Source organism: Rhinolophus sinicus, chromosome 11 (assembly GCF_057876585.1).
Source record: "Rhinolophus sinicus isolate RSI-liver-muscle chromosome 11, RSI-T2T, whole genome shotgun sequence".
Taxonomy (NCBI): Eukaryota; Metazoa; Chordata; class Mammalia; order Chiroptera; family Rhinolophidae; genus Rhinolophus; species Rhinolophus sinicus.
Window position 1 is genome coordinate 9,262,511 of NC_142511.1, and position 27,526 is coordinate 9,290,036.

Genomic DNA, 27,526 nt, shown 5'->3' on the forward strand with positions numbered 1-27,526 from the left:
TAAGAACAATGTCTTATGATTTCCCAACTTACAGGTAAGAAATATTTAGATGTAGGACAAATAGCTGGCATTTACACATATTGTATTGTGGTAACACCCTTAGAGAGTTCCTCATTCCCGAGAATTTGAAATCTCTTTAACTTGTTGCTGATAAAGTGTCCACTTTATTTGAAAGTAAGACCCCACTTAGCTTCTCAGACCACTACTGTTCTCTCTGAATTCCCCAGAGAGATTAATGGGGTTTGTGTCAGGATTTTTGTTGTTTCGTTGGGGTTTCTTTTTTTTTGTTTGTGTTTGCTTGCATTCTCAAGGTTGTTGTTCCCTAATAACTCCATCTTCTCCTGCTTACCTATTTCATTCTATAAAATCCAGGGATGCAGGTTGCATACATAGTTTTCTTTTGTGTTGGGTGTAGGTCTGAAATTCCACCAGTTAACCTCTTCACAGAGCTGGAGTTATTTCTAATTCTCATCTACGAGGAATTGCAATACTACAATTCACTCAAAATCCTAAGTTGAGTGAGAAGGCGTCTCCGGATCAGTAGACTTGCACTGTTTTTTGTTGACTTCAAAGCCGACCCATTTCAGTCTGAATTGCTCATGACCTAATGTTACCTTTAAGACTTCTTGGATCTGAAATATCAAAAAGAGAGAAACTATTGACACTGTCTTGTGACCTCATCAGCTCAGTCCTAAACTGTCCACCCATCACCCCTTACGTCCGCCGTACCCTTTCTTTTTCTTAGCCTCCCTCCAGCTGCCTGCCTTTTGGCATGAGCACCTTCACCGACGGGAAAGTACACGCACTCCCACCCCTCAGCCGAAAAGAAAGTCTGGTGACAAAAGAGACTAAAATAAATGACTTAATTGGTGCTCTTCACCCCTGACTGTTCGTCAGAATCACTGCACAACTTAAAAAAAAAGAGAGTGGGGTGCCCTTGAGCTCCACCTGGAACAATTCAATAGAATCTCTAGGGGTTGCGGGCAGGTGGTCAGGGTTTTTTTTTTGTTTTGTATTTTTTTAACTTCCCCCAGGGGATTCCAACTTCAGCCAGAGTTAATAGCCGTAAGTCCATATGGCGCTCTTGGCACTGTGTATGACTGTGACAGCGTTTCTTTGTCCCTGTCCCTGAAACCCAGGGACACGTTGGCTACAGGTGTTTCTTTTCCTTCCATTTGGAATTTTAAACGCTGCTAAAACTGACGATGTATAGTCTACCTTCCCCCACATTCAGCTTGTCCCCAGCAATCCCATCTTTAAATCCGTGAGATAGAAATTCTCCCCATGAATATGGGATAGATACATTCCCACAAAGGTGACCAGAAGATGGACTTCCTCATTTTGACCCCAATTTTCCTATTACTGGCTTCTGGTCTGGTCCCCTCACTGCCAAAAATGTCCTTGACTTTGGTAGACCTGATACTCAGCACTGCAGTCTTATTACTTGAACTTTTACTTAAAAATTTATCAGATGCTGAGTTGTAGCATTTGCACCTGTTCTTCCTTCAAGAGCAAAACTCACCACTCCCTTCTGTGCTGCTGGCATGTGCGCACGTGTGCGTGTACACACACACACACACACACACAAACTCCATTCTTTCTAGAAACCTGGGTTTGTGAGATTTTAGCAAATTGCCTATTAGCTGTTTCTTTGGCCTGTGAGTAAGTTACAATCAGCTACTAGGTAAATGCCAGTCTGTTTCCTTGTCTGTAAAATTATGATTTGGTCCAGATGACCCATAAAGAATTGTCTGACATCCTCTGATTATCTGATATAACTGAAAAATGAGCCCTTGGGCCATATTCGAAAATCAGCTTGAGGCTTTCGTCGTAATATTTAGGAATAATTTTTCTTCACAATCTCCCATCTCACAATACTTTCAAAGAACAACATAAAAAAAGAAAGCCTGGAACAAATGTACATTGAGAATAATAACAATGTTGATAATGATCGCGATAGCTAATGTTTATGTTTACTGAGCATTTTATATGAGCCAAGTTGCTAAACACTTTATATGGAATGTTTCATCTAATCATAATACCAACCATATAAGTTAGGTACTGTTGTTCCTAATTCATGAGGAAACCGAGGCTCAGAAAGAGTAAGTTACTTGCCCAAGATCACACAACTATTAAGTGGAAAGCGAAGACCCAAATTCAAGTCCTTCTGAATATGTTGTCTTGATTGAAGAAAAAGGAACTGAGGGAAAAGGTTGGAAAGAGTAAGAACAGGATCTGAAAAGATCCCCAGCACATGAGCCAGCGCGTCCCCATGAGCTAAAGTGATGGCAATGGGAAAAGATGAGCTAATTTTACAAAGGTTTTTCTCTGATCATACTGGTTTTGACCATGTTGCTTGCATTGTCAAGTCATCGGACTAATCAAAATTAGAGGTAGGCAGAAGTCTCACCTCACTCAAAAACTGGTCTTTCATATCCTCTGGGTCCGTCAGAGCTGGGACAATAAAATCTGCTTTCAGGATTCCAAAGAGTTTCCCTGGAAAACAAAGCACTGCCTGGTTCGGTGCACATTCTCCTACTGCCCTTTGAAAACGTCAAGTTCTCAGCAGTCAGGAGTGCCCATTGGACACCATAGATGGTACATGGTGATTTAGGATTTCAAAAAGGAAAAAAAGAAAAAACTGCTGAACAAGAGACTGCTCAGCCACAATCAGGACCAACCAACTCATGACTGAAAGGAAAGAGCTATGACGGACGGTAAGGTGAGCGTCTCCTCCCCCATCAAGCAGTTTCTCTTCTGTATTTTCCTTCTAATAAATGTATTAAGTAGATGCCACACACCATTCCACCCAGGAAACTAAGTTCTCTGAGCCTATTAACAAGCTCAGCCTGCGGCCGTGAGCCTCTATACGCAGACAGGAATTACAACCTCGTTACAGGATTACTTTATATCTGTGTAGCATGTTATAGTTGATAAAGTACCTTTGCGTATTTATCTCATTGGGTGGTTTGCCCCCTGGTGTGAGCAGGGCATTTTCTCCTATACCTTCTTCCCCTTTTGCAGGTGAGAAATCGGAGATTCAGAAGTGAGGGAATTGGCTCCCTGAGCTTTCAGTAGCCAGGGCGCTAACTCGAGGACCCTCCTCCTCGTTCCTACTCCTGTTCCCTTCTCATCATTTCATGCTGCCTTTCATAAACAGGTCTCAGGGGCCTGTGCTTTCGAGATTTAACTGTCTGGCTGTGGAACGTGGTCATCAGAAGCAGTTACCTGATTCTGGTGCTGGAGTGTGTTCTTCAGACTCTGGGTGGTTAGACACGCTCACATGTGGGGCCTGAGTGGCAGTAGCTATATCTCTCACACCAGTGCCAGTTCCTTCACTGGGCACAGCTACAGGAGGGGAAAATGAAGGAGTTACTGCAAATACAGCCAGAAGCAAGGAGGTTTGAGATTGGTGACTGCCCCTGAGCTAGCAGCCACGGCCATGTACCATTCCGTTGGGGAGCTCAGTGCCTGCCAGCCCTTGACTGACTCCCACAGGCTCGTGTACCCGGCCCTGGAGTTGCTACAACATCATGTCTCACAAAGGGTCCCTGATACAGGCTTTGTGGGGCTTGGGCAGTTAGGAGATTTCTTCTCAGCACCAAATGTGTTCTTCCAGTAGTTCCTACCACAAAAGGCACAATCCCCTTATGTTGTCTGCCAGCCACACAGAGCCCCGACCATGGCAGCCAGGGACCCCCAACATCTCCATCAAAGGAAGCACCTCCAAAACCAAGCTCAGCCTCCCCCCAGCAACCTCCTCTCCCCCGTATGGCTGCCCATCTGCTGAGGTGCTCCAGCCAGAGACCCCAGCGTCCCTCAGCTGCCCCCTTACTCCCTCTCACTTGCTCTCAGGTTCAGTCACCAAAGTCCTGCGAGTGCCTTGCAGATGCCTTTTTTTGTCAAATATGGAAATAACCGTATTGTTTCTGTGGTATATGATGATAGACTACTTGAGCAAAATATCCCCTGCCCTGACCCAGAGACAACCACTGTTAACTTGAATCTTTTAATTTGCGTAAAAATCGACCTTATTCTCTTTAAAGGCTGCATAGTACTTCATTGAATGTGCCAGAACTTATTTGACTGATCTGCTTTTACTGACCTTTAGCTTGCCTGATTTTACACTGGAATAAACAACGCTTCAACCAATAACCTTGTGAGTGGAGGATGTGTGTATACGTGTGCACCTTGTACTATTATTTCCTTAATACTTGTCCAAGGGTAGACCTCTGTGTGAATGGCCGTGCACATTTCAGAAGCGATGCACATTGCCAGGCTGATTTTCCCACATTCTTGTCAGCTTTATCACCCCTTTTAAATCTCTGCCAAACTGGTAAGTAAAGAAAAATAAATTTTTAAAAATGCATCTGGCTTTTTAATTTGCATTCCTGTATTTCAGTGAACAAAGCTGAGCATTGTTAAAAAATGTGTTTGTATTTATATTTCTTCAATTAACGTCACTTGCAAATGATGTAAAATCAATTCCCTCAAGTCTCTTCTCGTTCTGCTGCTCCAGATGTGGCCTGGGTTCCACCCAGCCAGACTGTCACAGGCTTTCCCCACAGACTCGTCCTGGTTGGCTTCCTCTCCAAATGCCCTCTTCTTTCCCCACCCCAAGCACTGTAAATTTCTTTAATGAGATGAATAAATCTGTAAACTCCTAAAACACTCATATCTCATCACCTGCATATAACCACATTTTCACAGATTTCCTCCCAATCTCTTTTCCTAAGCTAAGTTGGTGTTTCCTTTCAACCTTGTTGTGACTGTAGAACACATGTATTGTTGAATCATGCTTTTTACCTTTTGCTTCCTAGTACAGGCCTTGTCGCATGTCATTACCACACCTTGCTTCAATTAAGTACAGATCTGAGCATTTTGCTCACTTGCCAAAAATCTCTGATGGCTCCACCACTGACTACAGGATTGAGGGCTTCAGCATTTGGCCCTAGTTTACAAACTCTTTCTACTTGTCCCTTGCCAAATATGTGACTTAACTCTCCGATCACATTAGACTGCTTGTCATTCCCAAACTACACACTTGCACATCTGCCGGTCTTTGCCAATGCTGAGCCCTCTGTCAGGAAGAACCTTCTAGGTCTGGCTGCCTGCTGAAATCCCCCATTACCTTTTGTCCAATTACAGCGTCCTACCTTATCCATGGGGGATGGGTTCCAAGACTCTCTGTGAATGCCTGAAACTGTGGTAGTACTAAACCCTGTATATACACTATATTTTTTCCTATACATAGACACCTATAATAAAGTTTAAATATTAGGCACAGTGAGGGATTATCAACAGTAACTAATAAAACAATTTTAACAATATATACTGTACTAAAAGTTATACGGATGTCCTCTCTTTCTCTGGGCAGGCAGCCTGTACAGTGTGGGCAGAGTGGGACAGCCCAAGATTTCATCATGCTACTCAGATGCACGATTTAAAACTTATGAATTGTTTATTTCTGGAATTTTCCATTTAATATTTTTGGACTGTGGTTGACCATAGGTAACTGAAAGGAAAGTGAAACCATGTATAAGAGGGGACTACTGTACCACCTTTCCAGGTAGAATGCATGAGACCCTTTCCTGCCCAGGCCCTTGGTTCACACTTCTGGTGCCGCACTTACCGAACTGTCCTGGGTCTCTATTCGTCCCTGTTAGACTAAGCTCTTTTAAACACGGCAAACGGGTCCTGCTCACCTTGGTGCCCACGGTTCAAAGCCTTGTGCAAAACAGGTACTCAGGGAATGCGATTATTGAATTAAATCATCTACCAACGTGAAAAACACTATTCTAGGCCTGGAAAAGATACACAGAGGCATAAAGCACCCTGCCCTGTGACAGTCTGCAGTCTCACTAATTCATAATTGTGATCGTTCATAATCATAACTATTAAAACGAGAATGAGGGCCAGTCCTGTCTACCCAGTAGGTAAGGCCAGGAGACGGAATACATCACTAATCATTTCACTAGTGAATTGAGATTAGAACGGTAGTAACTACCATTTGTTGAGGAAACTTGCCTAAGAACACACAGTTAAGTACCGTGTTCCCCGAAAATAGGACCTAACCGGAAAATAAGCCCTAGTATGATTTTTCAGGATGACACCCCCTGAACACAAGCTCTAATGCGTCTTTTGGAGCAATAATGAATATAAGACCCGGTCTTATTTTTGGGGAAACATGGTATTATAGTAGAGCCCCCAACCCTTGGCTGTCAGTCTTCTGCAGCCAAATAGACTGTTTCTCCCCTAGACGGCCCGTCCTAAATTATCATCCATGGAGGCTGGGAGGGCGAGCTGGCCCGACAGCCCCTGTGGAGTGGACTGGACTGCAGCCAGAAGCGGGGGCTGGCCCAGCACACACCCCCACCTACTCACCCACAACTCTCGCCTGTGGCCCAGTGCGTGGGAGCTTGGGCCGGGCTGGGGTGGGGTCTCCGGCTCCCAGGAGCCTCCGGGCGACCGGCACGGGGCTTCCCACGCACCGCGCAGTGCGCGCCACGGCTCGGCCCAGAATGGCGCCCAGAACCGGAAGCCTCTGACACGCTGTCTTCCAGCCCAAAAGCTCCTCGAGGCTCAGAGCCGTGGGACCATAGAGGTAAGTGACCCACAAAGGGCGTGACACCATCCTGGGGGAAACTGAGGCACCGCCTGGGGGGGCCCAACCAGGGCCTCGCCGCTGCCTCCCGCAGAGTCGCGGGCTTGTCTTCAGTCACAGGGTCCCCCGGGGGCGTGGGGACTACAGCGGGGCTCAAAGTAGAGGCCAGCGGGCGCCCGGCCACTTCCTAGGGGACAGAGGCTCCGCAGGGGGCGCTGGAGCAGCAAGACTCGGGGTCCAGCCCGGTGGGCTGTGGTGCGACCCAGGTGGGCGCTGGTTCCTACGGCAGGAGAGGGGCTTCTGTAGGTACCCGCCGCACCCCGGGCCCCTGCGAAGGCCCCCCGCGCAGGGCCAGGACACCAGCCAGTGGTGCTGAGTGGCCAGGAAGGGACCCTACGTCCGTCTGTGGCCCCCAGAGGCCCTGCACAGACATTGTGACAAATACGCAAGGAGGGCCTCCTGAAGCGGTGGCCAGCGTGCCAGGGGCAGCCGGACAGGTGCTCGGTTAAACCTTAGATGGGACGAACACAGGGTCCCATCCCAAACCAAATCTGACCACAGACGGGCCCGGCGTTGTTCCCTTCAGGGTCGGGCCGCGCTCCTTAGCACCCTCCTGCGTGATCTGGGCCTCCCTGCTCAACACCCCCAACCTACCTGCAGCTCCTGCCTGCAAGCCCCCACTTAGCCCCCGTCCACTGCCCTTTGCAAGCTACCTCTTCTTCCTCATTCAAAATCAGCTCCTCCAGGAAATCCTCATGTGATTGCGGGAGCTGGGACAACCCCCTTGCCTGTGCTGTGTCCCCACCTTGCCTGCGACTACGCAGGCAACACCATCTTTTACCAGCTCCCTTCCCATCTGGCTGTCAGCTCCTTCCGGAGGGGCCCTGCCTTTCCTTTGTGTTCCCAGAATTAATGAAGCTCTGTGAGCAAGTCCCCTCATTTCTCCGTGTCCTCCAAAAAAGGCAATCAGACCTTTCTTTGTGTGACTAGGAATCTGTAAAGAACCAGACCTGTGAGGGGCCCCTCATTATCCTCGTCAGCTTCAGAACTCTTGGGAAGCAAAATGAGATAATAACTGTGAAGATGCTTCAGGAATTTAAAAATGCTCAAGGACGCTGTCACTGTCATTCCCAGCCACGTCCCTACACATAGTCCCCACAACTCACCCCTCATCTTCTCTCCGAGGAGCCCAGCATAAGACGGGATTCAACAGGCACCTCTATTGTGCTTCCCTCTCAGGATACCCAACCTCAAAGGCCTCTCTGGTGCCTTTTCTGCTCAGCATCCTCCCGTCTCTCAGGCCAGGTCCAGGTCACCTCACCTGAGAGACTGCACAGCCTGCCTCTCTCGGGTCTCCTGGTCCTGGAACTATACATTCAGTGGCCCAGTTCAAGGAGGGAGGTTGCTGGTGATGGAATCCTCCTTCTCCCAACCCCAGCCAGCCCAGTAGTGTGGGAGGCACTCCCTGTCTGAAAATGGCCCTTGGCTGCCACCCACGTTGGCTCACCTCTTTTCTGGCCCTTCTCAGAGGAACCATGGGGCCGACCCTGTGCTGCTGCTTGTGAGACACCCTCTTCCACCTCCCAGGCCCTGAAGACCCCAGGATCCTACCAAGCACTGGCTCAAAGCACCCGTACGAGAGAAAACAGAGGCGTATACCTGGCTGGGGTGTCATCCCCGTCATGACTTCCAAGGAGGGAGTATTGATGAGCCGAGGGAGCGCTGCCGACTGCCGGTGTCCGATGGAGGGGTCTGCAGGTAAACACCCAGAGTGAGCGTGAGGGGACACAGCTCTGTCACACCTACTGGGCCTGGGAGAAGTCCCACCAGGCACTGCTGGGCCAGCCTCCATTGAAGTAACCAAATTCAGGAGGACACATGTATTGTGTACCCACCCATGCCAACCACAGAGAGGTACTGTCACACCTGTGTTCCTCACAACAGCTGTTCATGTGAGGAACCATCATTCTTATTTTACAGAATAAGGAGTTTCTTTTGGAGGTGAAGAAAAATGTCCTAAATTCAGACAGTAGTGCTGATTGGACAACCCTGTGAGTGTACTAAAACCCACTGAATCAGACACTTCGAAAGAGTGAATTTTAAGGTATGTGAATTTTATCACAACAAAGCTGTTACGAAAAGGAAGGAAGGGAGGGAGGGCGGGAGGGAAGGAAGGAAGGAATGAGGAAAAGGAGAGAGGAGAGGACGAGACCTGTTGCTGAGGAGACATTATTCATAAGATCCAAAATAAGCAGGGTGGCCTCTGGCTCCCGTGCATTCATAGTGACAGTAACAATGACAATAGCTAACGTCTGTTGGGTGGCAGGGCCTCTGCTAGTTCCTTCCTATAATCCTCATTCAGTCTTCAAAGCTGTCCTATGAGTTGGGTGTCATCACTCACATTTTGTTACATCTGTTTTCTGGAAGTGGAAAGGGAGCCCAGAGATGCTGCCCACCTTATTTCTAGGAAGTGATAACGTCTGTCCGATTCCAGAGCCCACACTTTCAACCACTTCATTGCCCAGAAACTAATTCCTATTGCTAGTTGATAATGCCCCGAGGCTGGATGGGGCCCATTTCCTTCTTTAAAGATCCACCAGATTAAACACTGCTCCAGCATCAGTTACCCTGAGTCGGGAAGTGCGTCCTCAGCTCTATTCTCAGTGTTTCCCGCTGCTACGCAGACCCATGTCCCATCCCATTCTAGCCTTGCCGAGAGCCAGCAGGGAGGCCGGCCACGTACCATAGAAGCAGATGAAGGGCTGCAGGGAAGAGCACACCACTGAGTAGACTCTGGGGGAGTAGTTGACGTAGGTGCGGAGTCCTGCACACAGCCCTACCCCGAACTTGGGCACCTGCAGCCAGGTGGGAATGCTGGCACCCAGGCCACTGGACCAGCTCAGAGACCTAGAGACCGCGTCGAAGTAGAGGCCAATCCAAGCCTCAGTCTCGCTGGTGATGGACTTCAAGGCTTCCTTGCCTGCCTGGTCAGTCAGCGTCTGCAGGTCGGCCAGGTCCGTGTGGTGGCTGCGGCAGTACCCCAGGGCTGCCATCCATGTCATTCCGTGCTCAAATCGCCGAAAGGTCAGTCTGCCAATCTGGACCTCAGCTAGGGGCAGAGAACACAGAGGCCACACACATCAGTGATTCGAAACAACATAAGTTTGGGGAGGAGGGGATTTGGCACCACCTGAGGCAGCGAGTGCGGAGACCTGAGGAAGGAAAAACCTCTGTTTGCAGAATTGGGAGTCACATCCTCAGATACAAATGGGGCCTCGCAGACTCTCTGACACAAGACCGAGGCCCATCGAGATTTGCCTGACATTTCCCTCGTTTTCCATATGTAAACCTGAGCTGGGCATGTGGCATATAGGTCATCTTTGTAAATCCCCGCTGTCATCCTGAGAAGCAGATGCTGATACTAACTTCATTTCACACAGGAGCTTAGAAAGGCTCCAGGGGTTGATGACTGGCCCACACTCGCCATATGAAGTAGCAGGTGAGGGTCAGATACAGGTCTGCCTGCCCCTGGAGACTGATTTTCACTTTGCACCCCCATAGTCCACAGCATGCAGGAAACCAGTCCCACAAAGCAGGTCGCTGGAGGAGTGTCCTTTGCCTGCCATGGAATCCCTCTATACCAGACAGAAAGGGAAACTTTTTTTTTTAAATACCAGGGCAGTGATAATCCAGATAGATGGGCCTGGGCTGTGGGCCAGCCACTGAGGTGGGGGCATCGGAACAGCGGGGATGCAGCCTGGGCTCTGCCACTGTGATTGGAGACCCTGATCAAGTCACCTCTCTCTCTGAATAATAAATGCATTGACGCTCCCCAGGGGTTTTCACCTGGGGGCAGCTAAGCCAGGGGATCCCTCAGCCAGGTGGAGGAGTGGGGTGAGGGGGATGGGGACCCAGGAGTAGTGACCAGCGGGTCCGGTGGCTGAGTTCCTAGGTGTGTACCTGGCTCTGGAGAGGGCATCAGGCTGAAAATGGGCTCCATGGGGTCGCGACGCACCTCGGCAGGGTCTGTAAAACAAACAGACCATGTGTTGTGGGCAGGAGTGGGGCTGGCAGGGCACTCTGCAGGTGCCAGGAACCCCAGAGTTGAATGTGGGAGAAGCCTTGCTCAAGGTTAGACAGGCTCCTTTGTTCCTGCTTACATTAGACAGACAGACAGACAGGAGGGGGGTGGGGAGAGAGGAGAGAGAGAGAGTATGCGCTCTCCAATTACGTGGCAGATGCTATTCTAGGCTATTCTGCTGGGAAAACAGCAGAAATAAGATGAACAGGACCCTTGCTCTTGAGCAGAACATGAGAAGGAGCATGCCTTGCAAAGAGGTCGGAAGGAAGACCCCAGCCAGGCAAAGGCCAAGCTCCTAAGGTGAGAAGGGAAGGACAGCGTGGGTTTGCGGAGTGGAAAGCAGCCTGCATGGCCAGGGAGAGAAATAGGAAAGGAGGCTACAGAGATGAAGCAGGGCCTGACTGGCTACAAAAGGGATGTGATTCTAAGTGCTAACGGGACCTATTGAATGTGCTTAAGTGAAGAGGTCTGAGGGTTTTGAAAGTTCCCTCTCTAGAGAAGGGACTGTAGGCGGGCAGACCCCAGGGAGGAGGGTGCAGAAGAGGACAGGGTGTGTGGGTGGAGGCGTCAGATGCACCTCACACACAGTCCTTCCTTGGCAGGGCTCCCACCCTGGCGGCCACTCCTGCTGGCTTTGGAACCCCGAGGTCAAGGCAGGGCCACCGTGCGCTACATTTCAAGGCCCTGGGACAGGCACAGTGTGGTGGAGAATTGGGGGACTTTTCGGGTCAGTCCTCCATGCCTCTATTTGAGGAGTTAAGGTGGTATAGAGTTGGGCTGGGCCTTGGCTAACGGAGAGAAAAGCAGAAACTGGCACTTTTTTTTTCTTACCAGGAAAATGCTCTCTGGTCTTTAACCATCCCCCTGCATGATCTCAGACAAGGGTCGTTGCCGTGGGCCCCCTGGGGGAGAGAGGGCCGCGGGGGGGACAAGGCTGGCCAGTGCCACGTACATTGAGTACTGATGGTGGATTTCCTGCGGAGGTGCCCTCAGGAGCTGGCTGCACCCACTTCCTCCCTGGAAGCAGGGGGTCTCCCAGAGAATGGCTGTTCCACCTCCCACACCCCCATGAGACAAAACCACATTGCTTTTTGAGAAGGCGAGAGACCTTGAATTCTCCCATTTCTGCATAGATGCCACTTAATCCCCACCCTGTCTTTCCCTTTTTCTTCCCTGTCTTTTCCCTCTTCCCCTAAATCTTTAATTGGCAAAGGGACGTAGTAGAACATTCCACATTTTGCTTTTTCTCAACCCTGATTTACCCCCATTTCTCTAGATGGACTCTGGGGAACAAGGGACAGAGAAGATAGAAACTAAGGCTGCCAAGAGGAATGTAGGAAAAAGGGGCTAAGATAACAGTCAGCCATCCTTGAAAGACACAGGCTGGTGAGTTCTCTCGCTCTCATTTGCTCTTGAGAAGCAATCCTGGGTGAAGACCAGGCCCGAACAGGCCTCTGCACACACCGTCGTAGCAGATGAAGGGCTTCTGCGCTGTGCACGAGGCGGCCCCCAGGCTGGGGACAATAGCCACGGAATAGAGCGTGGCGCAGATGCCCTCCTTGAAGATGGGCAGCACGCTCCACTTGGGGGTGGTGAAGACCGAGCCGCTGGACCAGCTCAGGCCATGGGTGCGCACGTCGTAGAAGAGGCCGATCCACGCCGCCGTGCTTTTGGTGAGGAAGTAGAGGCTGCTGATGGCGCTCGGGCTGTTGAGGCTCTGAAGGTCGGCCAGGTCCGTGTGGTGCTGCCGGCAGTACTGCAGGGCCTGCAGCCAGCTCTGCTCCCCCTCCACCCTTTGGAAGGTCTTGCCACTGCTCGCCAGCTGCAGGGCTGGGGGGAGAAAGGCTGTCACTGTATGGCCACCTGCAGCCCGCGTCCTGGTCCCCGAAGAGCTGTCAGTCACGCCACAGGCCGCCTCCCTATCCTCTTCTCTCTGCCAGGCCCCTCACCGCTGGCCCTCCAGTTGCTCACAGCTCTGCCTCCAAGCCTTGGCACAAGTTGCTGCTTTGGCCCGAAGGACTGGCAGCCCCCACCTGCTCCCTTAATGCCCTCATCTCCCGCTTCCCTTTGCCAGCTCACTCCTCATCCCGCTGCCCATTTTGGTAGGTGCCCTGCCTGCATTCTGCAGTGCAGCTTTGTTGGTGTTGATAACAGTAGGTGGTGTTTCCTGATCGCTTGTCATGTGCCCTTTGCTGATTCAGCCCTTCCAACAGCCCTGTGACTGCGCCTGTGTGATAACTGAGGAAACCAAGTCACTGCGAGTTAAGTGACCTGGTCAAGCCCACCCAGTGGGAAGGGGTAGAGCCAGGACCCAAGGACTGTGCATGGGGTTCCCAGCCCTTAGTTATCACATGGCACTGCCCTGACGTAGGCGCCAGGGGCTCAGAACCCGCTGCACGTTTGAGTCACCGCTGGGGAGCCTTTCAAATACACCGATGCTCAGGATCTGGATTTGCTGGGACCAGGACCAGAATTTTCTAAAAGCTCCGGGGAAAGGACCTTTTTGCTTTTGTGTCTCTACCACCAGATCCAGGCAACTTTGGAGCAAAGAACAAGCTGTATTCATCATTCTATTCCAAGCCCAGCACATCAGAAGGTCTCAATGTGCTGAAAAGGAAGGAAGGAATGAGTGAGTGAACGAACAAACTCATGAACAAGTGAAACTTCTGGGGACCAGCCCCGAGCCCCAGGACCTGAATGTCCGCTTCCTTCCTTGCTGACTCCGTGTCCTTGCCGGGGTCCCAGCAAACAAGGGCTGGTCGGGGGCTGCTCAGCTCGGCCCAGGCCCTGCTGTGCAGAGGGATGAAGGGCCTGGGGCCAGGATCTTACGGGGTCCCAAGCCTTACGAGCCAGCCTCACCCCAGATGCCCGAGGAGAGGAAACTGAGAAGAGCGGGGCCCAGTGTGGGAGGACGGGGAAAAGGACCCACAAGCACTGGCCCAGAAGCCGGAAACTCCTCTCACCCACCAGAGGAAAACGCTGTCTGGAGCTGGAGGATCCCTGTGCCCGGGAAAGGCAAAGAAAAAAATACGACTCTTTCTTACGATGTGTGATTCACTTTGACCTTTGTTACCCCTATTTTTTTCATATCACTGCCTATGGCCCACTATATTGATTTTAGGATCTAATGGGTCACAAGCTACCGTTGGACAAACCCTGTCGCCCATCCGATCTTCTGGATTTGATCACAGTCCTGAGGCGTCCAGCACTGAGCTCTGTGTTTGTGTCCGGCTGCTGTTCTGTACGTTACATAGAGTCACCCTGCCAGTCTGCTCTGTCCCAGACCCCCAGCTCATTAAATGGCACCCCTCCTCCCTCCAGCATCTCCAGCCAGCCCCAACCCAGGAGTCACCTCTGGTCCCACCCTTTCTCTCCTTCTTGTCATTCAGTCACACAGTGAATCCTGTCAGCTCTGTGGCCATTGTGTATCTTGAACCGTGAACTTTTCCAAGTCACCATCCTCTTGCATTTCCCTCATTTACCTCTTAGACTCAGCCCAAATCTCCCTCAGAGAACCGTCCCTGCCAACTTTACCTAAAGAGCCCCCTCCATGCCTCTCCCTGTGACCCTCCCCCCACCCTGAGTATTTCCTCCCCTTCACTTGTCACATTCTGCAATGATTTTATTTGCTATCTTCTTGCCGAGTGTCTTTAACCCCCACTAGATTGTAAGCTCAGTATAGTCAGGGACCATTTCTGACAGGCACCTGCTAGGCACCTACTAAAGACATGTTGTTAGATGCGTAAATGAGGAAACGAATGAGTAAAACGATGTGCAGAACAGCAAACTGGGTTCTGGACCCTGGGCCCCTGGATTTGGGGAGGGGAGGGGAGGTTTCTGTCACCAGGTGTGGACTGACGTTTGAAAAAAAGTTTTTTCCACTTTGTTTCCCCTTAACCTCAAAATCTGGGAACCTCAGGGGAAAGGCACCCTCTCCTGAGACCCGAGCCCTGGGCATGCACGGAGCCCAGTGCCCTCCTGCCAGCAGGCAGTGGCCTTACCTGCTAAGCAGAGGCTGGCCTGCAGCCCCAGGGCCAGCATGGCTGCAGCACAGGACCGGTGGCGGTGGCAAGGCTCCTCACCTCTGGCAGAGGCTACGCCCGGTTTTCTGGTCCTTCCTTGTTCTCCATTCTCCTCCTTTTCCTACCAAACTGACAGATTTTACTAAATCAATACTGTTCAGTGCCTACTGCGTGCAGCCACAGTGCAGCCAGAATAAAGCAGAAAAGATCTCTGTCTTCCTGCAAGTTGCAAGGAAGGCAGCAGGGGTCAGATCGCAGATGAGCAGAGATGGGAGGGGAGCCCAGCCCTGGGCCTGGCTGCTGGGGACACAGGTAGCTGGGTGGCAGAGGGCCGCCAAGGTTAGGGCCCTGGGGCTCATGCAGCAGGCGTGGAAGGAGAGGAAAGGGGGACTGGGGAGGGAGAAGGCACTGGCATCTGTGGGCCAGGCTTTGCTGGACTCGCCTCCCTGCCCACCCTCACAGCAACCACACCACCAGGAGAGGCCATCATGAACCCCCTTTTATAGGTGAGAAAGTTGTGGCTCAGAGAAGTGAAGCAGGACCAGAGACCAGGGCACTTTCTCTGGGGAACCAAGGACTGCTCTCTGGCTGACTTGAACTCTCTGTCTCTTCCTCTCTCTCCCCCTCCCTTTCTCTCCCTCCTTCCCCCTCCCTCCCTCGTTCTTCCTCCCCCTCATTTTCTCCCTCCTTTCTTCCCTCCCACCCTCTCTCCCTCTCTCCCTCCCTCCCTCCCTCTCTCCCTCTCTCTATCTCCCTCCCTCCCTTCCTCCCTCCCTCACTCTCTCTCTATCTCTCTCCCTCCCTCCGTCCCTCTCTCCCTCTCTCTCTCCCTCCCTCCCTCCATCTCCCTCTCCCCACTGCCTCTTACCCTATTTCCCTCCCAACATCCTGTTTATGCCCTGAGCTCTCTCCATTCCCCTGAGGGCTAAGCTTTTGGAAACCAAAGCCTGGAAGACTCTTTTTTTGCCCTCCACCCTTCACACCCTTCCTCCCTTTCCCCCCAGAGGGAAGGGCAAACGACCCTCTGAAAAGGCAAAGGAATGAGGAAAATACTGTTAATGCTCCCACAGTAGTGTCCGGCTACAATATTCTGTGCGCGCGGCCTCAGATGACTTCATCCCAGTAACACTACCCGTTTGTGCCACGGCCTCACAGGGCCACTCCCTGGGGACAGAAGAGAATCCGATAGTCCCGGCCTGGAAAACGCCACCGCTGTTACTCGGCCACTCAGCCTCTCAGCCACGTGCCCTCGTGTCTTGATTGAAGGGCCCTGTTAAGCACCCCAGCTTCCCTTGGGAGAGGAGAGGCCCACTTGGGCAGTACAGTGAGGGGGTGGGGGCCTCTGCCACCTTGGGGTCAGGCGCAGCATCTCCCTGGGGGCTGCTCTTGGCACTTGGTTTGAAATTCCACATGCATTTCTCTTCTCTCTGGAGAGGCGTGAGAGCAGGGGCTGTGCCTTGGTCACAAGGCTCTCACCCTGTAACAAGTCCCATGAAACCTCCCGACAAAGGGTGGGCATGATGGGTGTGCTAGGAAGACTTGCTGTGATGTTTCTCTTAGGAATCCCACTGCTCTCTAGGACCTTGTCTGGTACCCAGTGATCCGGGGGCGGGGCTGGTGATGAGACAGACCTGCTCAGGGCATGAGTTTCACTGAAGTGTCAGGAAACCGTGGGCAGGGTGAAAGGGACAGAGAGAAGGAAGCATCGGGCTTCCTCAGTGACCCAGGAACAAACGCTTGGTTTGCATGAGCTGCAGGAAGCAAAGGGCTTGTGGAAACTGTACATCTTCACCCCGCACACATGCACACCACCCTCAGGTACAGGTCTGCAACTTGCACTTTCCCATAATCGATATAGACCTTTTCTCCCAGACCCACCAGATCTGCACCCCCAAGTGGAAGCTGCACTTCCCACACTTGCGTTTCTACTCGGACATGCTCTCAACACCCCTGGGAGCGGGCAGGTGTTCTGCAAAGCGAGTGCCTACTACTGTCTGGGGTCTTTGGCAGACACGCTCCACAGCCAAGTGCCCCAGCCACGCACACAGGTCCAGCGAGCGAGCAGCGGGCACATATTTATCGAAGAAATGAATCATGTACTGTTGATGAGTTTATGGATGCGGACGTGACCTGGTGCAGTCACTTGTGCCTCTTGGGGCCATTTCTGCCCAAGGGAAAAGTTCTGCTACAGCAGCCTCTATACCCAAGCACGCTGCGGAGAGCAGTGGGGCTCCCAGCGAGGGGGCCTGTGCTAGTGGAGGCCTCACCTCAGGGTTGCTGAGTCCGAAGGGGGAAGGGATGAAGCCCCCACATCTGCATTGTTCATGAGGCCTCATGTGGACTTGTTTACCTTTGTTCACTCCAGTTTTACAAATGTCAGGTGAGAAATGCTGACTTGGGCTGCTGTGGGGGGCAGGCCTCACCTCCACTTCCTAAGCCGGGAAGGTGGTAGGTCCTTGGCCTGTGGCTGAGGCCGTCTGGGGATTAAAGTGCTGGCTGTGTATCCAGGCTGCCTGGGTTCATTTCCTAGCTCCCCCACCCAGCTTTGTGACTTCAGAAGAGTTAAGCTTGAGTTAAACAGTTTCTTCATCTGTAAACCAGGAATAATGATGGCACCTACCTCTTAGGGTGGTTGTGTGGATTAAATAAACATTGGAAATGCTTGGTTAGGACACTAGCTATTTTATTACAGTGCCTTCCCTTGAGTCTAGTTCCACCTGCAGGGAAGAGACTAGCAGTGTCGCCAGGTAGTCACTGACCAAGAGAATCCAAGGACCCAGAGCCTCTCTACAGGGTGACCAAAGCCCCTCTTTAGCAATGGGACACCCCAGTCAGTGTCTTTATGCCTGAGCCATCCCACCTTTCCACAAGGAAACAATGCCACACAGCTCCGGCTGACCTGCCCACTTGTCTGGCCTTAACCGAGCTGCACAAACAGGCCGAGGGAGACGGCAGACTGGGGGGCTGGGATGGGGCTCGAGCTAGGGGTTCCACACTTGAGAGCAGGTCTGAGAATGAGCTTGGAAGGGGGGCCGAGACCGGGAACAGCCATGGTGTAGAGGGTTGTTCCAGGGAACCTGAAAAACAGGTTGTTCCCTCGTGGATAAATGGGGGATCGGGAAGGTACGGACAAATACAGGCACACGTCATTTTATTGTGCTTCACAGGTGTTGCAGGTTTTACAAATCAAAGGCAAGACCCTAGACCAGGGGTGTCCAAACTTTTTCCAACAGTTTTCACCAAGGGCCATATGCGGTAAAATACACAAACAGCCGGGCCACTCACTCGAAGTGAAGTACGTATTGCCTCACCTGGTTTATTTAAGTAAACTAAATATATGTTTGGAATTTGCTACGGGCCAGTTAACAATGGGTCGGGCTGCAGTTTGGACACCCCTGCCCTAGACCATCAAAAAGATTACAACTCACTTTACCGTGGTGGCCTGGAAGCGGAGGGAGACGGAAGGACGGAAATGAGCTGTGCTCCAAAAGATGACGCGACGGGTCAAGAAGGCAGGAGAGACAAATAATGTCAATAGTTAATTTTCCATGTCAACCTGACGGCCACAGGGTGTCCAGATGCTTGGTTAAACATTATTCTGGGGTGTCTGTACCGGTGTTTCTGGGTGACATTAACATTAACATAGGTAAGTTGAGTAAAGCAGATTGCCCTCCCCAGTGGGTGGGCCTCATCCAGTCAGTTGAGGAATTGAGCAGAATTAATTCTTTCTCACTGTCTGTTTTAGAACTGGGCCTTCCTCCTCTGTGTGTGGACTGGAACCTACACCATTGGCTCTCCTGGGTCTCCAGCCTGCAGGTGGCAAATTCGCCTCCATAATCACGTAAGCCAATTCCTTAAAAGAAATTGATAGATGATAGACAGACAGACAGACAGACAGAGCGAGCTCCTGTTGATTCTGTTGTTTCTCTGGTGAACCCTAATACAGGTAACCAAGCGGAAGGCCAGAGAAAAGGCCGGTAGAATGTCTGGGGGGACTGGGTTCTGGCAGGAGCAGCAGGAAGAGGCCAGGTCAGGTTGCTGACTGAGGTCAGCAAGAGGAATCTGACTGACCAGGCTGGCAGTGCGGTCTCCTCCCTGTGGACTTTGGGGCTTCATTTTTTCCAGTTCTCTGAGTGCTGAGCTGAGGGACATCCATGTACACACACCAAGGGTTGTCACATTTAGGATATCCCATTACAGGCAAACCTCTTTTTCGCAGGAAGAGGGCCTTGCCTTTAATTTGTAAAAAATGCAACATCTGTGACGTGCCATAAAGTGAGGTCTGCCTATAGCTCCTGAGCCAGTAACCCACAGGACCTCTGAGAACAGGAATGCAGATACTCTGACATGGTAAAATACCAGCTCCACACACACACATCTCAGAGGACACCTTCTTGTTCTACACCGCTAGAGGACGGATAGATTTAAGTCCAGTCCAAACTGCTGCATCGAGTGACAAGGCCAGGTAAAGGTGACCGTGGGCCAGATGGAGCAGAGAAAGCTGATTTGGTATGCAGCACACCTGCTGGGACAGGCTAGGAACTCTGCTGGAAGGAAGACCCATTGGAAATGCTGGAGACAGGCAGTCACCATCCAGGGCCCAGCATGGAAGGGGTGATCCCACTGACAAGTGGAGGGAGCGTGTCATCCTCAGAGGTCCAGGCAGGTGTTGGCATGTGGTGGATAAACGTGGCCCTGCCTGGCTCCTGTGCTGAGGTTTAGAGAAGAATCTGGGTCTAGAGGAAACAGGGTACTGGGAAGCTCCCAAGGCCAGGAATGGGGTCCAGAAGAACATGGCAGAGAGCCAGCTCCAAGAACTGGGCCGTGTCCCCGCTCTGGGACCCTTAACACCCTGGGCCTACTTACCATGTTGTAAGTGCGATTCTGCTGTTGCAGCTGTGAGCCCATTGGTGATGAGTCCCTTGGGGCCAGGGCCGTGCCTCAATTCTCTTTGTGCTCCTGGTGCCTAAAAGGAGCACTCAGTGAACGTGTCCTGAACGAACAGGGGACTCAATGTGGGGTCCCCTGCATAGTGAACCTGAGCTCCTTGCTGGGAACCGGCCTGGCCCCGAGCCTGGACTAGGGTTGCCTGGCAGTGAGGTCCGGGGCTGAGAACCAGGCAGGCGCCAGGATTCACAGTTCTCTGGAAGGGTTGTTGTTATTATTGCAGTTTTTAGAGGGGTGAGGACACAAGACATAAATCACTTTTGTTTAATCAAAAATCGGGGGGGGGGGGGGGGGCGAAAAACCTAACGCTTGTGTTTAGGGAGCTCGGAAAATGAGTGTGCTTGCTTGCTTCAGTGTCTGACTCAGTGCAAGTTGTCTTTCTCCAGGGAGCGATTTTCACATGAACTTTGCCACCCAGAGGAGCCATGTCACATGTCCCTTCTCTGCTTCAAGTCAGAGCTCAGGGCCCCAGAGGCTTCCTCTGTCACCTGGCCCGGGAACGTGCTCTGGGGCCTGCAGTAAGAGAGTGAGGTCTGCAGGGCCCTCTGCAGAATGGGCCGGGATAGACTGGGAGTATTGTATTATAGAGCCCTGGACAAACAGGGTCATTGTTACAAACTGTCTCCATGTCCCAGCCCATTGGCCATTCAGGTGGCAAAGAGGTGGATCTGTAACCCGAGCTCTAACTGTGCCAGGTCACCTTTGCTGGGAGATTTAACCCCAGGCCACTGGTACCTTCTTTTTTGGATCTTGTTGACTATGTCCCTTTTGCACTATAAACATAAGAACACAAAATCAAGTCAAGTTTCCTTTGGTGAGGACTTGTTAGAGTGAAGTAAGAGAGGTAACGTGCTAGGGAAGGGCAGCAGAGATCGGCTACCTGCTCCTTAAACCTCTTTCCCCTGATTCTTGGAAGGACTTTGCCCTGTGTCCCAGCCTCTTTGGCAGTTAGGTATGGCCTTGTGGTTGCATTTTAGCCACAGAAGTGGGAGGGGGACTGATGCAGGCCCCTCCCAGGACGCGTGCTGGACGCCTCCCATGAACACCGTGCAAAAATACAGCTGAACCCTGTGCGACACAGGGCTTCTGGGTGCCGCCCCACCGCGCAGCTTTCAATCCACATGTAACTTTTGACTCCCCCTGACACATGACTGCTAACAGCCTACTGTTGACAGGAAGCCTTACCAATAACATAAGCAATCGGTTAACAGACATTTTGTGTGGGTGACGTGTTTTGTACCATATTCTTAAAATAGCACAAGGTAGAGAAAAGCATGTGTTAGGAAGAAAATCGTAAGGAAGACAAAATACATTTAGAGTATTTACTGAGAAAAATCCATGTATAAGTGGACCTGCACAGTTCACACCCGAGTTGTTCAAGGGTCAGCGGTAACCTCCCAGCAAGGACCATCCAAAGAGGCTTTGGAGTCACTCAGTCTGATCGCGTCGGTGATCCACGGGAACTTGGAGGTGTCAGAGGTGGAGGGATGGCAACTGCAGAGAGCCGTCGAGCACGGAGGCTGAAAGAGCCAGGAGTATAACTGCCATCCCCTGTTTGGACTCCATCCAAAGAGTTCCGGGGACTCCAGCCAAGCGAGGCAGCCCCAGGAGCCATATTTGGCAGGAGCAGAGGAGCCTCTGATTGTTGGGGGCTCTTTATCTCACACAGCAGGCTGTTCTGTAACCGTTGGCTGTGGGAATAGTAACAGGTTCCCCTGGGTCCTGGGAGGCCCTGAAAAACATGACCCTGTCATGTGAACACACAGGAGAAAAAGGCCCGCACTCCTCATACAATACATTCGCTCTGACTTTTCTCCTTAGCTGTATTGAATTAGCTGGAGATTTACAATGATCTGTTCAGAATATTATGTTTTGTTCCTGAAATAGAGGTACTAAAAGTTCCCATGATAGAAACTGGATGTAATTTTCCCATAGAAACAATATAATAGGATAATTCTAGCCAAGAGCGGATATACTATTTATAGAAAGGATCAGAAATTGCATAGTAACCAGCGTGTCAGTGACAAAAGCTATCTACCCTGACACAGTGTAAAGCTTTGTGAGGTGTCTATAAATCAGTCAAATAGGACCATGCAGTAACCAGGCTCATTAAATCTCTAAAAACAGTGTATGTGAGGGTTCCCGGGGGCGAGGCACCAGGGAGCCCCCTCAGGCTGGGGCGGCACCCAGACACTGCAGTAAGTCTGCAGGTATTGTTAAGAGCAGTACAGCTAGGTCATGGTCACAGCAGTCTGAGGGTGACTGGAGACCACAGCCGTCAGGGAGCTGGGCACCTTTATGAAACATTCTACCCAAATGCAAGGGCTTTAGAACACTGAGTCCCCCAGATTGGGGAGGGGGGCAGTGAAAGGAGCCTGGGCAGCTCATTGCCACTTCCTCCCCACCCCTCCCAGACTAAACAGAGTGACAGACACCTTGTCCTTCGGTTGTGTTAGAGTCAGATCAAAGGCTGTCACCAGATTGGGGGCTGCGACATAACCCCTTGGGAGGTACATCAGAAATGCTGCAGGCTGCTCCCCAGGAAGTTCCAGGGCTCCTGGCTTCACGCACTGTAGGAAAGGGAGGGTGAGTGTGAAGGTTGTTCTGGGGGTGCAGGCAAGTGTTTCACGTGTAGTTTGCAGCGGTTCCAGTTCTCCTGTGGGGATTCTGTCCTCAGAATTCCCAAGTTGGCCTTTCGGTACCAACTAGTAGTTGAAATGACAGGAAAGAAGGAAGTGGACTGCCTGGGGATAAGAGGAAAGGAGAAATTAGGCATCTAACCTGGATTCCAAATGATTTTAGGTTCCTTTGAAGGCAATGCTCCTTTGGTTCATGAAGCACAAATTACAGCTGCTCTCAGAATGGCTCTTTCTCTAGCATTCTCCCCCCTCACCTTCCGCCCTGCCCCCAGAGGTTTCTCACCTTTAGCATTATGGTTTCTTGCTGCAGCCCTCTTCCCGGATGACAGCAGAACCAGAAGAGAATTGGGGGTGTTGGGGAGAGGGGACAGGGCCAGCCATGCCATCAGGCCAGGGAATCAGAAATCATCCTGCCCCACTCCTGACCCTCCACAGCACAGAAAACCCCAGGTTAGCGCAGTACATGTACCTTGAACCAGAGAGACTTCAGGGCATCTCAACCCAAGACAGCGCCAGGCCTGAGGGAGGGTCCATCCACGTCCGGAGAGCACGACAGAGGAAATGGTGGGCTTAGAGAAGTTAGTCGTTCTGGGCAGACCCCCCTCCTGGTCAATAGGGTGGTCCTACTGGGGAGGACCAGCAATTCTCGCTTCTCCTGAGCTGTGCCTTGTGTCCCAGCCACAGCAGGCATGGGCCCTCATGGTGGCCTTTGCAGGAGACTTTCCGCTGTGGTTTTGGAACCTGACCAAGTCCCTCGTCTCAATGGCCAAGGCACGCCAGGCTCCGAGCCACAGTGACACTCAGGGCTGGCTTTGGGTCCTGGGCATTGTGACCTCAGCTGTTCTGCACACACAGGTGATAATCCCACCCTCACCTTGGCCTGTGGGCTGCATAGGCCAGTGGCCTGGTCACGGGGGCCTGTCGTGGGGAGGTCGGCAAGTTGAGAACACTCTGGCCTCCTCCGTCATGTCGGCCAAGAGGGCAGAACTGAAGAAAACAAACCTGGTAAAGGAGAAACTGGACAGAGGGGGCCTCAGCTCCCATCGGAGGTGCAGGAGTGGGGTGGGGGATGCAGAGAAAGCCCTGATGCATCCTGGCTTTTCTTCCTCTGTTCTAAGCATGAAGTGGCCTCTCAGGCTGGAAGGAGGGTGGGATTGACCCCTGGCCTTGGCATGGGAAGAAGAGAGGCCTCTCCTGACTTCCTCTGGGATAAGGAAAACGTAATAACCCGCCCCACCCCCCAACCACTCCCACAGCCATGACTTCACGTCAGGCTGGCGCCAGGCCCACATCTAATGGGTGTATTCAAGGTGTACAGTAACCTCACTATAGAAATACAGTTTCAGGCCCATTTCACAGATGAGGAAATGGAGGCTCAGAGAGCCTAAACAACTTGCCCAAGTTGACACAGCCAGTAGGAGGACAGCTGAGATTAGAACTGGAGTCTGTGCTCCTGAAGTAATACTTACATGGCTTCCTTAAAGTTACCTTAAAGTGCTTCCTCGCCCAGGTACCCCCAGCAGGGAGAGGGCTGCTGCGGAACAGGCAGGCGTTTGCTCATACGAGATGTATTATAACATGACAGAATCTGAGTTGTCTCGGATCAGGTGCTGGGGCATATGTGGGCCTGAGCGCAAGCGCTATTGCACAGGCAGGGTCAGGTGGGGGTCCTCCTGCAAGGGCCGGTGTCAGCCTCCCAATCCTGATGCCTGAGAGGCTGAATCCCAACCTCCTCTCTCTGCAGAGCAAGACCTACAAGGCAGTTTGCCTGGAATTGAAGCCAGAGCCAATCAAAGTAAGAAGCTATTTTGTGGCCAGGACGGCAGCCAGGCCTGGGACTCATAGGGAGGGGACTTGGAGTCAGGGGCCATGCTCTGTTGCTGGTGGCAAAGACCTGTCCCAGGTGCTGGGGGTACAGTGAGAGACAGACAGGCTGTCTGCTCTCCTAGAACGTCACACTAGTAACTAATCAGACACACCAATAAGTAAGGAAAAATTCAGCAGTGTTACCTGCTATGCAGAGAATTAAAATAGGGAGACATGAGTGGGTGGCTGTTGGAGATCAGTGGTCAAGAAAGGCCATCGTGGGAGCCGAGAGCTGCAGGACGGACGCAGGCCACTCCAAGGTGGAGAAAGCAGCAGGTACAGAGGTCCGGACGGAGGAAGGAGCTTGGCTGTTCAGGGGACGGAGGGCTGAGGCCCAGTGGGCCAGGAGGGCAGTAGAGGAGATGAGCTCAGAGGGAGTAGAAGGATGGAGGAAGCTACTGTGTAGGTGGGGCCACCAGATCTCACCTGTCTGCCCTGGCCCAAAGGGAAGAACAGAAACTCGGGGTGATCTCTCCTGCCTTATGTACCCAACACCTGCAGTGCCCAAGACTGTGTTTCTGGTTTCAATCAACAGACATATGACTACAAGCAAGTTAAACCAGAAGGGCCATTTCCCAAACCAGGAGGGACACGGGAGCTAAAGGTGGGTGTGCGAACCCAGGCGGCCAGGGGTTGGGTCAGCCTTGTGAAGAGGTGGGCAGGGGGCAGCACAACAAGGTCCATGGTGGGTAACACTGCTGGCATCTATGGCTGGGCTTTGGGCCCTGTGGCTTCATTCCCTCCGGTTCTGTGTATTTGTTTGCTTGTTTTAACTCTTTGTCTTGAAACAATTTCATACTTGCAGAAAAGTTTCAAAAACTAGCACAATGAATTCTAGTATACCCTTCACCCAGATTCCCCAAATGTTGGCATTTTATCAGGTGCTTTCCCTCTGTCTCAATATGTAGTATATTCACACACACACACACACACACACTATATATATATATATATATATATATATATATATATATATATATATATGTATGTATATATATATATATGTATGTATATATATATATACACACACACACACACACACACACACATATATATATATGTGTGTGTATATATATAGTGAATATATATATGTATATATCCTGAACCATTTGAAAGCATATTTCTCTCAAATTTCAGAATTTCCTAAAGACAAGAATTTCCTAAAGACACTGTCTTGTATAGCCACAGTATAATTATTAAAATATCAAAATCAGGAAAATAACATTGATACAATACTCATCTACAGCCCTTATTCTAATTTCAACAATTATCCCGCTACTGTTTTCCATAACAAAAGGAAAAACCACCTTTTCGGTCTGGGATCCCGCCTAGGGTTACACGCATCTTGGTTCCATGTCTCTCTGTGTCCTTTCATCTACCCTTGTGTTTTGCAACACAGACATTTTCGGGGATCACAGCGTATCTGTGTTGTAGAATGACCCTCCGTTTGGGTTGTCTGTGATTAGATTCAGGCTGTGCATTGTGGGCAGTCGCACCACAGAAGTATCAGAAGACACACGAGGCCTGTATGTGCCACCCCGTTTTCTAACAGCACCCTTTCTTTCCTCCTCAGTGGGAAGTATCTTTCCTTTCCTCCTTTGACAGTTTCCCTTCTAGCCAAGACATTTCTTTACTCCTTCTCTTCCCTATTTTATTTCCTCAGAATGAACTCAGGGAGGTGAGGGAAGAGCTCAAGGAAAAAATGGAGGAGATAAACCAGGTAACAGGATGAGACTTTTTAGAACGTGGAGGTAAAGGGTAGCTGTGAGGGACACGCGGTGCCTGACTTTGACAGTGAAGGAGGTCGGGACTTGCATGGAAAAGGCAATCAGATGAACTCAGCCTGAATCTCCTAGAGCATCTAAGGGTCAGGTAGCTTAGGATAGCTAATTTCTTGTTTGAAGCTTAAACCCAATTTTTTAAAAAAATTTTTATTGGGAAATATTGGGAACAGTGTGTTTCTCCAGGGCCCATCAGCTCCAAGTCGTTGTCCTTCAATCTAATTGTGGGGGGCGCAGCTCAGCTCCAAGTCCAGTCGCTGTTTTCATTCAGTTGTGGGGGGCACAGCCCACCATCCCAATCCTGGGAGTTGAACTGGCGCCCTTGTTGTTGAGAGCTCACGCTCTAACCAACTGAGCCATCTGGCCGCCCCTCAGGAAGCTCAGTGGCAGCTCGTTGTCTTCAATCTAGTTGTGGAGGGTACAGCTCACTGGCCCACGTGGGAATCAAACCAGCAACCCTGTTGTTCAGAGCTCACACTCTAACCAACTGAGCCATCCGACTGCCCAAACACAATTTTGAATGATAATGACTCTCTAAGGTGTCCTGTGGATAGGGTTGGGGAGCTGAACTTTAGTGACAGTGAGAGGGACTTATTGGAACTTGGGGGTAGTCAGGGACCAACTCCATTCTCCTTATCCACCCCCACTCCCTGCCTCGAGCAAGCTGCAGAGCAAGACCTCTCTTCTTGTTTCTTTGATGGAACCACCTACAGCATCCTTAGGAAGGAAGAGAATGCTCAAGAGCCAGGAGACGTGATTGGAGCTGGGGTGGGAGCTCCACATGGAAGCCTGGCAGTAGCCAGGTCTAAGCTGTGCTAGGCTGGGGGTGGTGGTGACTTGGTGGTACATGTACCCAAGTCCCTTCACAGACTCCTTAGGAAGAACGTGGCTTTAATGGGTCATCATCAGTCCATTCCTTGAGCTTTATCCAGCTCACTCCAGGGGACCAGCTGCTGCCCTTTGCTTAAAATGCCCCAAAGATGATTCCACATTCAATAACATGCTCTGTGCCTTTTTTCCTCATTAGATAAAAGATGTAATGGACAAGGATTTTGATAAACTCCAGGAATTTGTGGAGATTATGAAGGTAAGCATTTCCTGAGCGCCTTCCATGGGCCAGTACCATCCTAGGGGTGGTGAAAGGAGAGACCAGACCCTGCTCTGCCAGTGCTTACGGTCTAGTCCAAACTCTACTGCAAAAAATAAAAATAAAATAAATATAATTAAGTAACAAGTAAGTACCCAGGCAAATGATAACTGGATGTCAGTTAATTAAGAGTTTAGAGCAGTGAGTAATGAATGTGCGCTGGAGTAACCAGAAGTCCTTACAGAGTGAGTCTTGAGGTGAGCGCTGAAGCCTGCATCGGAAGCTTAATGCAGATCTAACCAAAAGTCCGATAAGATAATTTCTGAATTCAACAATAACTAAGAGGACCATGTAGATTGTAGAACAGTGGTTCTCAGACTCTGGTGTGTTTCGTAAGCACCAGGAGCACAAATGAATAAAGCAGAGCCCAGGCCCTGTCAGAGGGGGCTTGCCACCTTGGATTTTTTCTCACGTTCCCCAGGTGAAAGTTTGAGAACCA

General features: G+C 51.0%; 2 protein-coding genes across 3 annotated transcripts in view; one reads left to right on the top strand and one right to left on the bottom strand.

Annotated features, from left to right (window-relative positions):
- On the bottom strand, nt 1-15,236 carry CLEC20A (C-type lectin domain containing 20A). Its single transcript, XM_074322355.2, has 8 exons — nt 14,687-15,236; nt 12,150-12,515; nt 10,565-10,630; nt 9,348-9,713; nt 8,264-8,356; nt 3,229-3,348; nt 2,411-2,496; nt 1-632 (listed from the first exon to the last, which is right to left on the bottom strand). The coding sequence occupies exons 1-8, from the start codon at nt 14,724-14,726 to the stop codon at nt 510-512; spliced, it is 1,260 nt and encodes a 419-aa protein (XP_074178456.2). The 5' UTR covers nt 14,727-15,236; the 3' UTR covers nt 1-509.
- Nucleotides 10,619-27,526, top strand: part of TEX35 (testis expressed 35) — a 22,088-nt gene continuing 5,180 nt past the window's right edge. Inside the window, exons 1-4 of one of the 2 annotated variants that reach the window (XR_016022730.1) lie at nt 10,619-10,985; nt 18,453-18,548; nt 24,695-24,763; nt 25,823-25,886. Coding sequence is in view for 1 of the 2 variants with exons in the window: in XM_088801591.1 (XP_088657717.1) it covers nt 23,999-24,196; nt 24,695-24,763; nt 25,823-25,879; nt 26,968-27,027 (384 nt within the window). In the remaining variant the exon portion in view is untranslated. Of the gene's footprint in view, nt 10,986-18,452; nt 18,549-23,998; nt 24,197-24,694; nt 24,764-25,822; nt 25,887-26,967; nt 27,028-27,526 lie in introns of those variants that run through there. The other variant, XM_088801591.1, reaches the window with a different exon arrangement.